Here is a 14,478-nt window from a genome sequence, read left to right on the forward strand (position 1 = left end):
TCTTCCCCCTCTATACCTATCATCTTGACCATTTCCATTTGAAACTACTGATGGACCTGGTGCTTTACCATTCTTCAATTTACTCTGAGCCCGCTTCACTTCTGTATTCCGTATCTCCATCACTGGCTCCTCTCTCATTTTCAGTATTATTATTATTATTATTACTATCCAAGCTACAACCCTAGTTGGAAAAGCAAGATGCTATAAGCCCAGGGGCTCCAACAGGGAAAAATAGCCTAGTGAGGAAAGGAAATAAGGAAATAAATAAATGAAGAGAACAAATTAACAATAAATCATTCTAAAAAAAAAGTAATAACGTCAAAACAGACATGTCATATATAAACTATTAACAACATCAAAAACAAATATGTCATAAATAAACAATAAAAAGACTCATGTCCGCCTGGTCAACAAAAAAGCATTTGCTCCAACTTTGAACTTTTGAAGAAACTTAAGAATCAAAGAATACCTCATGAAAATAAACTTGAAAACGAAAACTGAAAATATTAGAGGAAGAATAAAGAGTGCATGGACACATTCATTTATATAGGGGTATATCATAGGGAATAAGGAGTGCATGGACACATTCCTTTAAATAGGGGTATATCATAGGGAATAAGGAGTGCATGGACACATTCCTTTAAATAGGGGTATATCATAGGGAATAAGGAGTGCATGGGCACACTCCTTTAAATAGGGGTATATCATTGGGAATAAGGAGTGCATGGACACATTCCTTTAAATAGGGGTATATCATTAGGAATAAGGAGTGCATGGACACATTCCTTTAAATATGAGTATATCACTAGGAATAAGGAGTGCATGGACACATTCCTTTAAATAGGGGTATATCATTGGGAATAAGGAGTGCATGGATACATTCCTTTAAATAGGGGTATATCATTGGGAATAAGGAGTGCATGGACACATTCCTTTAAATAGGGGTATATCACTGGGAATAAGGAGTGCATGGACACATTCCTTTAAATAGGGGTATATCACTGGGAATAAGGAGTGCATGGACACATTCCTTTAAATAGGGGTATATCACTGGGAATAAGGAGTGCATGAACACATTCCTTTGAATAGGGGTATATCACTGGGAATAAGGAGTGCATGGACACATTCCTTTAAATATGGGTATATCACTGGGAATAAGGAGTGCATGGACACATTCCTTTAAATATGGGTATATCACTGGGAATAAGGAGTGCATGGACACATTCCTTTAAATAGGGGTATATCACTGGGAATAAGGAGTGCATGGACACATTCCTTTAGATAGGGGTATATCATTGGGAATAAGGAGTGCATGGACACATTCCTTTAGATAGGGGTATATCATTGGGAATAAGGAGTGCATGGACACATTCCTTTAAAAAGGGGTATATCACTGGGAATAAGGAGTGCATGGACACATTCCTTTAAATAGGGGTATATCATTGGGAATAAGGAGTGCATGGACACATTCCTTTAAATAGGGGTATATCATTGGGAATAAGGAGTGCATGGATACATTCCTTTAAATAGGGGTATATCATTGGGAATAAGGAGTGCATGGACACATTCCTTTAAATAGGGGTATATCACTGGGAATAAGGAGTGCATGGACACATTCCTTTAAATAGGGGTATATCACTGGGAATAAGGAGTGCATGGACACATTCCTTTAAATAGGGGTATATCATTGGGAATAAGGAGTGCATGGATACATTCCTTTAAATAGGGGTATATCATTGGGAATAAGGAGTGCATGGACACATTCCTTTAAATAGGGGTATATCATTGGGAATAAGGAGTGCATGGACACATTCCTTTAAATAGGGGTATATCACTGGGAATAAGGAGTGCATGGACACATTCCTTTAAATAGGGGTATATCACTGGGAATAAGGAGTGCATGGACACATTCCTTTAAATAGGGGTATATCATTGGGAATAAGGAGTGCATGGACACATTCCTTTAAAAAGGGGTATATCACTGGGAATAAGGAGTGCATGGACACATTCCTTTAAAAAGGGGTATATCACTGGGAATAAGGAGTGCATGGACACATTCCTTTAAATAGGGGTATATCATTGGGAATAAGGAGTGCATGGACACATTCCTTTAAATAGGGGTATGTCATAGGGAATAGAAATATATAGTTCTCGATTGTAATGATCAACACAAACGCCATAAGTTTTCCGGCCAGGGAAAAGACAAAGAGTTTGATTAAGCTGATGAGCTAATAGAGAGGATCAGAGGCAGAATTCTAAAAATAATACGAGGGCCATTAACACCAACATTGGATTTTATTAATCGTTTATAAGATAACAACTTAGAATTTTGATTTAATGAAATATATATGTGAATCCACGATGTTTTGGTAAATCACCAGCAAGCTAGGAATTCAACGTTAAAGTTACTATAATGATTACTTAATCGTTACTGTTGTATGGCAATCTTCGAGTTCCTATGAAGAATGCACATTTGTATACCAACAATTATACAGTAGGAACAAAAGATGCTGTTGCTGGGAAATAGGAAACAAAGCAAATTTGGATTGACGTTTAACACTTCCGTAGCCATGTAAGGAGCCATCCGATGCTGATGCCAGTGTTACTAGATTTCCAAAATCGTAATACCCTCCACGACCTTTAGTGTCGGTTTAATTTCTTACAGGAGCAATTCCGTTCTTCTATGATTTCCCCATAAGAGCAATTCTGTTCTTCTATGATTTCCGCAGCATGCAGTTCTTCAAGCAGCTCCTGCCGAAAGAAATTCCATAAATAATTTATAGGCAAAAATGATGGTCCATCAAAGAGAGAAATCAATATTTCCATGATCATTCTATCATTAGGTATGTTGTTGTCAACAATTGTCGATAAATATCAATAAAGTATTCTAAAGTATTTGTGATTTCTTTCTTTTACAATACAGAGTTAAGTCAGTATTCATATGATTCCATTCGAAATGCAAAGACGAAAGTAATAAACACTTTTGTATATTTTCAATGAATTTTCAAAGTGCCTTGAAAAAGTATTGTGAATATATATATATATATATATATATATATATATATATATATATATATATATATATATAAATATATATATATATATATATATATATATATATATATATATATATGTATGTATATATATATATATATATATATATATATATATATATATATATATATATGTGTGTGTGTGTGTGTGTGTGTGAAAATATATAAACATATATATACATATACATATATATATATATATATATATATATATATATATATATATATATATATATATATATATATATATATATATATATATATATATATATATATACAGTATGTATATATATATATATATATATATATATATATATATATATATATATATATGCATATGTGTGTGTGTGTGTGTGTGTGTGTGTGTGTATTATATACACCTTTGTTCTCTTGTGAGGTGACATCAGACCGCGATCTAAAGAATTGACCCACAGAATGCATTGCATATTTTCCTAACATGAAATTTTAAGTTCAATTACTAATCTCGTGTAGTTGTCCCCACTAATGGTGCCAGGGGCTTCATATCCCAGAAGTATCCTGTATTCCTCGGTGGTTCCTCTTCTAAGAACTAACCAAATCCATCAGTAGGCAATTTTACCGACTGAAAAACCCCAAGCCCTAGGTTCTAGTTCCTGGTTCCTGGTTCCTTATTGCTCACTCCGCTAAAATAAGTTTGCGGGCCCTCTATCTCTTTATAGATAGGTGCAAAGATTCTAAGTTTATTCTTAATGTCATTAAGTTTATATCATCTGGGCCTTAAATAAATTAATATCATAATGAGGTTCTTAATCTTTACTTTTATTCCCTTTTACCTTGAAATTGGATAGGATAACACCTACTTTCTGTCCCTAGATCAGATCAGATCAGATTCAGGTTGAGGCTTCCAAAGTCATTCATTTGAAGCATGCATCCATAGTTGGTAATAAATGAACAGTTTTGATTTCTAGAAAAACAATTCCCTCTAGATTACCTTAGCAGGGACGTGGGTTACCATAAGGCCCGTGAGGAAGACGATCCGATGTACGACGGAACTTCTCGTTCGGGAAAAGCGTTTCGATGTCGACTTCTTCGGCGTCGATGTCTGTAGTCGAGAAATGCAATTTAATATTGTTCTAAAATATACATATTTCTATAGTTCTTATTTCATGGAAACTGATCATCCATATGCATATACATTATTCATAACACAATGCGTTGGCTATTATAAGAAAAGAAAAGAAATTAACAGACAACGTTATATATATGTATATATGTATATATGAATATATATATATATATATATATATATATATATATATATATATATATATATATATATATATATATATATATATATATATATATATATAGATATAGATATATATATATATATATATATATATATATATATATATATATATATATATATGTCATTCGTGTGATATTTACATATGTGTGTATATATATATATATACTGTATATATATATATATATATATATATATATATATATATATATATATATATATATATATATATATATATATATATATATGCGTGTGTGTACACACATATATATGTATGTGTGCGTGTTCGTGTGTGTGTATAGATTGCGTGTCCCAAAGAAAGTGATGGATATATTAAAATAAACATAACAGCAATTACTATGACAATAGATTCTTTAACTAATGCCTAACGTCTGTTTATTCCGCACTTTTCAAAACAATACACTCTCTATTGTATGAAACAGCAGCATTTAGAAAATATTATCTGTCCCTTCACATTTGCGGGCATTTATACAATATCTTCGTTATCCTTGTACAAAGCATTATTATTATTATTATTATTATTATTATTATTATTATTATTATTATTATTATTACTATCCAAGCTACAACCCTAGTTGGAAAAGCAAGATGCTATAAGCCCAGGGGCTCCAACAGGGAAAAATAGCCCAGTGAGGAAAGGAAATAAGGAAATAAATAAATGAAGAGAACAAATTAACAATAAATCATTCTAAAATAAGTAACAACGTCAAAACAGACATGTCATATATAAACTATTAACAACAAAAAAACAAATATGTCATAAATAAACTATAAAAAGACTCATGTCTGTCTGGTCAACAAAAAAGCATTTGCTCCAACTTTGAACTTTTGAAGTTCCACTGATTCAACCACCCGATTAGGAAGATCATTCCACAACTTGGTAACAGCTGGAATAAAACTTCTAGAGTACTGCGTAGTATTGAGCCTCGTGATGGAGAAGGCCTACAAACCTACTTGCGGCATATATAATCAATTAATTCAACGGCGTCTACATTTTATTGCATATTCGTACTCATCATTACCCACATTTGCTGTTGATAAGGGAAAATTGGGTTCAGCTTTATTTTCACGCAGAGCTAATTCTGTCTCCCTCTTTACAAGTGTTTTTGTAGTTATAGACGTTTTCAGATCTCCTCATCCCATTGTCATCAGGGAGTTCACTCACAAATGCCTCCACCGATCCATCAATTACATTCTTTAACTAACTGCTATCCATGAAACATATTCATATATACTCATTCTCTCTCTTTGTCACACACACACACACACACACACACACACACACACACACATATATATATATATATATATATAGAGAGAGAGAGAGAGAGAGAGAGAGAGAGAGAGAGAGAGAGAGAGAGAGAGAGGGGGGGGGGTTATAATGTATGTGTGGTGTTCTGGAAAGCTGTTACATGGAATAAATCATTAAATATTCACGAGGTTTTATTGTTTCTAATGAAAAAAAAGAACACAAACCATAAGAAAAAATCAGACATAAAGGAGGCTTTCTTAAAATACAGATGCAAATACGTTACATGCATTTTGTTCCTGAAACAAACTTAATATTATTTGAGGTGTACAAGCATTCAAGCACTCATAAAATCTGCTAATATCAGATTCAACTTTATCTATTGTCAAGAGCACTTACTATTTGGGCAAGGAGAGAGTTCTGGATTCTCATGACCCGGGACCGCTGGAAAGTGCAATTCAAATCTGCTAGAACTAGTTTTACCATGATCTATTGTCAAGAGCACTTACTATTTGGGCAAGGAGAAAGTTCTGGATTCTCATGACCCGGGACCGCTGGAAAGTGCAAATCAGGGACCCTTGGAAGCAGACTGGGAAACTTCCGAGGTGGTTTGTTGTGGCTGTCCGTCAATATCTCTACATCCTTGCAAGGGGGCAGGTTGCAGCCCCGTTTGTTTTCCTGAACCACATCTGGCGCTGACGAAAGATTACCGGGACCTACCAAGGGAGTTGGGGCATGACTGTCGGTATCCAGTTCATGGGTCTGTTCTTGGTCTATCGATGGGCTTGGTTTTGTATCTTCAGTTTTCTTACTCTTAGCTTTCAGAGATGGATCGGGCCCCACGTACCAGCTGTTGTCGATACCGTTTGGTATCACCTGTTCATAAAAACTACCATAGTCTTCGTTGGGGCTAAGGGAGAGCAAATGGGGATTGGTATTAACCTTCCCGCCCATGCCCAACTGTGTGCCCAAGCTTTGGTAAGGTACAATCATCATTGGAGTATCTTGTTTGTACGGCGTATATCCTAATACACTTCTCTTGGCAATTCTTCCACCTGCTGTTGAGGCGCCTGGCTTATTGGAATCACCGTTTGTATGAGGGAAGTCAAATTGTAATTCTGTGTAGTCTCCAAGATCACCAGCACCATCTTCTCGGGCATTTCTTTTCTTCGTTCCCAAAGACAGGAGATGTTTTGATTCCCCGAAGGTTAACTTCGGTTGCAGTGTCCCTATCGTTTCATATTCCTTGGCGGTAGCAACAAGCGCCACTGTAGACTGCAGTAACCTGTTAGGAAGTCAATATTGAATTTTTGTAATTTTGGTTATCATGAGACAACTAATGAGTTAGCAAGAACACATTCATAACAATGTACGATTGTTTTTGCTTTTAAGAATGTAAGAGGGTATAGCTAAAACAAATATGTTTTGCCTAATAATGTATATTATAAAGAATTGTATTTATCTATGTATATCAAGTATACGAAATAAAGTTGATTGATTGATTGATTGATTGATTGATTGATTGATTGATACCCAAAAGCAAGGCTTTACACGAACCGCTTCTGTCATACGAAATCTTAACATAACTTTAGAAGTTCACCAAATCACATTATTAAATGGACAAATGTCTGCAAACAGAGACAGCATATAAGAAATAGAACTTAATTTGTTATAAATAAGATAAAAATTTGGATAATGGGAACAAATTCCCGAAGATGTAGCCAGACATAAACAAATTCCCGAAGATGTAGACAGACATAAACAAATTCCCCAAGATGTAGACAGACATAAACAAATTCCCCAAGATGTAGACAGACATAAACAAATTCCCGAAGATGTAGACAGACATAAACAAATTCACGAAGATGTAGACAGACATAAACAAATTCCCGAAAATGTAGACAGACATAAACAAATTCCCGAAGATGTAGACAGACATAAACAAATTCCCGAAGATGTAGACAGACATTAACAAATTCCCGAAGATGTAGAGAGACATAAACAAATTCCCGAAGATGTAGACAGACATAAACAAATTCCCGAAGATGTAGACAGACATAAACAAATTCCCGAAGATGTAGACAGACTTAAACAAATTCCCGAAGATGTAGACAGACATAAACAAATTCCCGAAGATGTAGACAGACATAAACAAATTCCTAAGATGTAGACAGACATAAACAAATTCCCGAAGATGTAGACAGACGTAAACAAATTCCCAAAAATGTAGACAGAAATAAACAAATTCCCGAAGATGAAGACAGACATAAACAAATTCCCGAAGATGTAGACAGACATAAACAAATTCCCGAAGATGTAGACAGACATAAACAAATTCCTGAAGATGTAGACAGACATAAACAAATTCCCGAAGATGTAGACAGACATAAACAAATTCCTGAAGATGTAGACAGACATAAACAAATTCCCGAAGATGTAGACAGGCATAAACAAATTCCTGAAGATGTAGACCAAGGTCTATAGAGTACCTATAGACCTTGATGTAGACAGACATACACAAATTCCCGAAGATGTAGACAGACATAAACAAATTCCCGAAGATGTAGACCAAGGTCTATAGAGTACCTATAGACCTTGATGTAGACAGACATAAACAAAATCCCGAAGATGTAGACAGACATAAACAAATTCCCGAAGATGTAGACCAAGGTCTATAGAGTACCTATAGACCTTGATGTAGACAGACATACACAAATTCCCGAAGATGTAGACAGACATAAACAAATTCCTGAAGATGTAGACAGACATAAACAAATTCCCGAAGATGTAGACAGACATAAACCAATTCCCGAAGATGTAGACAGACATAAACAAATTCCCGAAGATGTAGACAGACATAAACAAATTCCCGAAGTTGTAGACAGACAAAAAAATTCCCGAAGATATAGACAGACATAAACAAATTCCCGAAGATGTAGACAAACATAAACAAATTCCCGAAGATGTAGACAGACATAAACAAATTCCGTTTCCGACAAATTCACAATGCGATAACTGAGATGCTGACAATGATAATACGTAAATGACAGGAAAGAAATTCTAAAATATATTGAATAAAGAAAAGATGATTAAGTCGATGAAAAACAAAATCCATCGAATTTTCTAATAACCTCTTGCTTGAGGGTACACTCGAGCACCCGATTCTATCTTATTTCTCTCCACTTGTTTTGTTAAAGTTTTTATAGTTTAAATAGGTGATATTTATTTTAATGTTGTTGCTCTTAGAATATTCTATTTTCCTTTTTTCCTTTCCTCACTGGGCTATTTTCCATGTTGGAGCCTCTGGGCTTATAGCATCCTGCTTTTCCAACTAGGGTTGTAGCTTAGTTAGTAATAATAATAATAATAATAATGATAATATCTATACTATGAATCTTAATATTATTAGAATAATTTTATTATACCACTGATTTGAAATATTGATTTTCACAAAGCTGGCCCAAAATCGTCTATTTTTATTGATAATGAATATAGAACGTAGCAATTGCTTGAAAATGGCATGACGAAATTTGATTTGTCTTCGCTACCTCTCTAAAAAAAACCTTCAATAATTATCTAATCATCATTGATTTACCAGAAAACCTTAATGTTATTTAAAATCAAGTCATGGAATTATTAAAATTGATGTAATTGAATGTCCCATAAAATCAAACATGGAAAAAAAGTTAAATTGCATCATTCAACCGCTTCTATATAAAAAAAATTCGATATACGCCCACACCGAAAGATGTAGAAAACTTTCGGACAGATGATGGATGTTAACGAAAGAAATAGTGCCATAACTTACAAAAGATACGAAAGAAATGGAGCTATAACTTACAAAAGATACGAAAGAAATAGAGCCATAACTTACAAAAGATACGAAAGAAATAGAGCTATAACTTACAAAAGATACGAAAGAAATAGAGCCATAACTTACAAAAGATACGAAAGAAATAGAGCTATAACTTACAAAAGATACGAAAGAAATAGAGCCATAACTTACAAAAGATACGAAAGAAATAGAGCCATAACTTACAAAAGATACGAAAGAAATAGAGCCATAACTTACAAAAGATACGAAAGAAATAGAGCCATAACTTACAAAAGATACGAAAGAAATAGAGCCATAACTTACAAAAGATACGAAAGAAATAGAGCCATAACTTACAAAAGATACGAAAGAAATAGAGCCATAACTTACAAAAGATACGAAAGAAATAGAGCCATAACTTACAAAAGATACGAAAGAAATAGAGCCATAACTTACAAAAGATACGAAAGAAATAGAGCCATAACTTACAAAAGATACGAAAGAAATAGAGCCATAACTTACAAAAGATACGAAAGAAATAGAGCCATAACTTACAAAAGATACGAAAGAAATAGAGCCATAACTTACAAAAGATACGAAAGAAATAGAGCCATAACTTACAAAAGATACGAAAGAAATAGAGCCATAACTTACAAAAGATACGAAAGAAATAGAGCCATAACTTACAAAAGATACGAAAGAAATAGAGCCATAACTTACAAAAGATACGGAAGAAATAGAGCCATAACTTACAAAAGATACGAAAGAAATAGAGCCATAACTTACAAAAGATACGAAAGAAATAGAGCCATAACTTACAAAAGATACGAAAGAAATAGAGCTATAACTTACAAAAGATACGAAAGAAATAGAGCCATAACTTACAAAAGATACGAAAGAAATAGAGCTATAACTTACAAAAGATACGAAAGAAATAGAGCTATAACTTACAAAAGATACGAAAGAAATAGAGCCATAACTTACAAAAGATACGAAAGAAATAGAGCCATAACTTACAAAAGATACGAAAGAAACAGAGCCATAACTTACAAAAGATACGAAAGAAATAGAGCCATAACTTACAAAAGATACGAAAGAAATAGAGCCATAACTTACAAAAGATACGAAAGAAATAGAGCCATAACTTACAAAAGATACGAAAGAAATAGAGCCATAACTTACAAAAGATACGAAAGAAACAGAGCCATAACTTACAAAAGATACGAAAGAAACAGAGCCATAACTTACAAAAGATACGAAAGAAATAGAGCCATAACTTACAAAAGATACGAAAGAAACAGAGCCATAACTTACAAAAGATAAGAAAGAAATAGAGCCATAACTTACAAAAGATACGAAAGAAATAGAGCCATAACATACAAAAGATACGAAAGAAATAGAGCCATAACTTACAAAAGATACGAAAGAAATAGAGCCATAACTTACAAAAGATACGGAAGAAATAGAGCCATAACTTACAAAAGATACGGAAGAAATAGAGCCATAACTTACAAAAGGTACGAAAGAAATAGAGCCATAACTTACAAAAGATACGAAAGAAATAGAGCCATAACTTACAAAAGATACGAAAGAAATAGAGCCATAACTTACAAAAGATACGGAAGAAATAGAGCCATAACATACAAAAGATACGGAAGAAATAGAGCCATAACTTACAAAAGATACGAAAGAAATAGAGCCATAACATACAAAAGATACGGAAGAAATAGAGCCATAACTTACAAAAGATACGAAAGAAATAGAGCCATAACTTACAAAAGATACGAAAGAAATAGAGCCATAACTTACAAAAGATACGAAAGAAATAGAGCCATAACTTACAAAAGATACGAAAGAAATAGAGCCATAACTTACAAAAGATACGAAAGAAATAGAGCCATAACTTACAAAAGATACGAAAGAAATAGAGCCATAACTTACAAAAGATACGAAAGAAATAGAGCTATAACTTACAAAAGATACAAAAGAAACTTACAAAAGATATGAAAGAAATAGAGCTATATCTTACAAAAGATACGAAAGAAATAGAGCCATAACTTACAAAACATACGAAAGAAATAGAGCTATAACTTACAAAAGATACGAAAGAAATAGAGTTATAACTTACAAAAGATACGAAAGAAATAGAGCCATAACATACAAAAGATACGAAAGAAATAGAGCCATAACTTACAAAAGATACGAAAGAAATAGAGCCATAACTTACAAAAGATACGAAAGAAATAGAGCCATAACTTACAAGAGATACGAAAGAAATAGAGCCATAAATTACAAAAGATACGAAAGAAATAGAGCCATAACTTACAAAAGATACGAAAGAAATAGAGCCATAACTTACAAAAGATACGAAAGAAATAGAGCCATAACTTACAAAAGATACGAAAGAAACAGAGCCATAACTTACAAAAGATACGAAAGAAATAGAGCCATAACTTACAAAAGATACGAAAGAAATAGACTATAACTTACTAAAGATACGAAAGAAATAGAGCTATAACTTACAAAAGATACGAAAGAAATAGAGCCATAACATACAAAAGATACGAAAGAAATAGAGCTATAACTTACAAAAGATACGAAAGAAATAGAGCCATAACATACAAAAGATACGAAAGAAACAGCCATAACTTACAAAAGATACGAAAGAAATAGAGCCATAACATACAAAAGATACGAAAGAAATAGAGCTATAAGTTACAAAAGATACGGAAGAAATAGAGCCATAACATACAAAAGATACGAAAGAAATAGAGCTATAAGTTACAAAAGATATGAAAGAAATAGAGCCATAACTTACAAAAGATACGAAAGAAATAGAGCCATAACATACAAAAGATACGAAAGAAATAGAGCTATATCTTACAAAAGATACGAAAGAAATAGAGCTATAACTTACAAAAGATACGAAAGAAATAGAGCCGTAACTTACAAAAGATACGAAAGAAATAGAGCTATAACTTACAAAAGATACGAAAGAAATAGAGCTATAACTTACAAAAGATATGAAAGAAATAGAGCTATAACTTACAAAAGATACGAAAGAAATAGTCATAACTTGCAAAAGATACGAAAGAAATAGAGCTATAACTTACAAAAGATACGAAAGAAATAGAGCTATAACTTACAAAAGATACGAAAGAAATAGAGCTATAACTTACAAAAGATACGAAAGAAATAGAGCCATAACTTACAAAAGATACGAAAGAAATAGAGCCATAACTTACAAAAGATACGAAAGAAATAGAGCCATAACTAACAAAAGATGCGAAAGAAACTTACAAAAGATATGAAAGAAATAGAGCTATAACTTACAAAAGATACGAAAGAAATAGAGCCATAACTTACAAAAGATACGAAAGAAATAGAGCTATAACTTACAAAAGATACGAAAGAAATAGAGCTATAACTTACAAAAGATACGAAAGAAATAGAGCTATAACTTACAAAAGATACGAAAGAAATAGAGCTATAACTTACAAAAGGTATATGGCTATGAACGGTAGCATCGTCGACCAACAAATTCTCCTTCAACAGAAAACGATCAGACGAACTTCAACCGACAAGCTTCAAGCGAGGAGTGACTCGTTCAATCCTTGTGAATTGCCTTATAAGCTGGCCAGTTGCTGTCATCTTTCGCAGACTTACACATGCCAGATATTGCTGAGGTAAAGAAAACTGATAAAGTATAAAGCAATTGGTAAACATCCACACTGAAAAGTCACGTATCCAAAGACATTTGGTAACAATTTGGTTCATTTAAGGCCATCGTAACACACAGCATCGTAAAAGAAGGATTTAAAGTTTAAAAGAAATGACACGAAACTTTTCATTCCGAAAACATTACATTTCGCGCAGCTGTTCATGGATCAAAGAAAGGCTGCTGACGCATTCTTCAATTTGTGGATGCTTCCAGTCACGATCTGATAAGGTTATGAAACTCTGTTTGAAAATAAACTTCGAAGAAAAAAGGTAAGAAAGGCATAGTTGGTGGATTTTAATTGAGCATAAGATGTGGTGTTGTCCTTCGGGAAAAGTTGATGCATGAAAACATCAAACGGAGAAATTCTCTGTCGGTTGCGTGTAGACAAAAATACACGAAAGCTAAAGTAGATATTCGATGATGATAGCTACACACTCTCTCTCTCTCTCTCTCTCTCTCTCTCTCTCTCTCACATATTTATATATATATATATATATATATATACACAGTATATATATATATATATATATATGTTTTATATATACTGTATATATATAAATATGTATATATACATACTGTATATATTATACATATATATGTACTGTATATATATATATATATAATATATATATATAATATATATGAGGCCCTTTGCTTATATAGGCATAGGAGATTATGTATATATATATATATATATATACATATATACATATATATATATATATATATATGTATGTATATATATATATATATATATATATAATGTGTATCATATTCACCAATAAGCGTTGCCCCTAGCAAAGGTATAGTTCCACAGGCAAACCCCTCAGTGATCACTTCCACGTTCAATCCCTTAACTGGTGAATCGTGGAATGAGCCCAAGGAGACGACCTTGATGAACCCCTGTACAACGAAAACTCTCGTACTTCCTGTATATCAAACTTCTTCCTCTTATCACTTTAGCAAAAATGTGGCAGCTTTCAAGAAAAAACTGAAGACTTATCTTTTTAGAAAGTGTTATAATAGTGACCTGAAAACTATTAAGCCTGAATACAAATGCTAGCGAAATAACTGATAATATAGAGGAAAATATTAACTGGAAAGAAATTATTTTTCACACACCAAGGCCCGCCTGAACAGACTTTTAGTGTCTGATGGAGGGCGAAAAATAAACCCGTAAAAACAAAAAACTAAAACTATGCAACCCTTTCTAGGCCTACCCCTCCTCCTTCCTGCTTTCGAACCCTTCAGTCAAACGCTAATTTTCACTAATTGTTTTCATAATTTCTTTGTGCATGATCAAATAATCTGAAAATACTTTGGTCCATGTTCACT

At 33.1% G+C, this 14,478-nt stretch overlaps 1 protein-coding gene across 1 annotated transcript; it reads right to left on the reverse strand.

Annotated features, from left to right (window-relative positions):
* Positions 1 to 2,694: 2,694 nt before the first annotated feature.
* Positions 2,695 to 13,066, reverse strand: LOC137642560 (uncharacterized). The gene is made up of 4 exons (XM_068375231.1): positions 12,921 to 13,066; positions 6,118 to 6,893; positions 4,024 to 4,134; positions 2,695 to 2,751 (listed from the first exon to the last, which is right to left on the reverse strand). Exons 1-3 carry the CDS (start codon positions 12,947 to 12,949, stop codon positions 4,025 to 4,027), a joined length of 915 nt encoding a protein of 304 aa, XP_068231332.1. The 5' UTR covers positions 12,950 to 13,066; the 3' UTR covers positions 2,695 to 2,751; position 4,024.
* Between the last annotated feature and the right edge of the window lie 1,412 nt (positions 13,067 to 14,478).

Source organism: Palaemon carinicauda, chromosome 1 (genome assembly GCF_036898095.1).
Source record: "Palaemon carinicauda isolate YSFRI2023 chromosome 1, ASM3689809v2, whole genome shotgun sequence".
NCBI classification, from domain to species: Eukaryota; Metazoa; Arthropoda; class Malacostraca; order Decapoda; family Palaemonidae; genus Palaemon; species Palaemon carinicauda.

Bases quoted from the DNA above. Each gene is read 5' to 3' on its own strand.
- LOC137642560 (XM_068375231.1), bottom strand. From the start codon at position 12,949: ATGCTACCGTTCATAGCCATATACCTTTT. The intron at 6,894-12,920 runs GTAAGTTATAGC...ACTTCCTAACAG, and splicing joins TTCATAGCCATATACCTTTT to GTTACTGCAGTCTACAGTGG. The intron at 4,135-6,117 runs GTAAGTGCTCTT...TCTCGACTACAG, and splicing joins ACTTTCTCCTTGCCCAAATA to ACATCGACGCCGAAGAAGTC.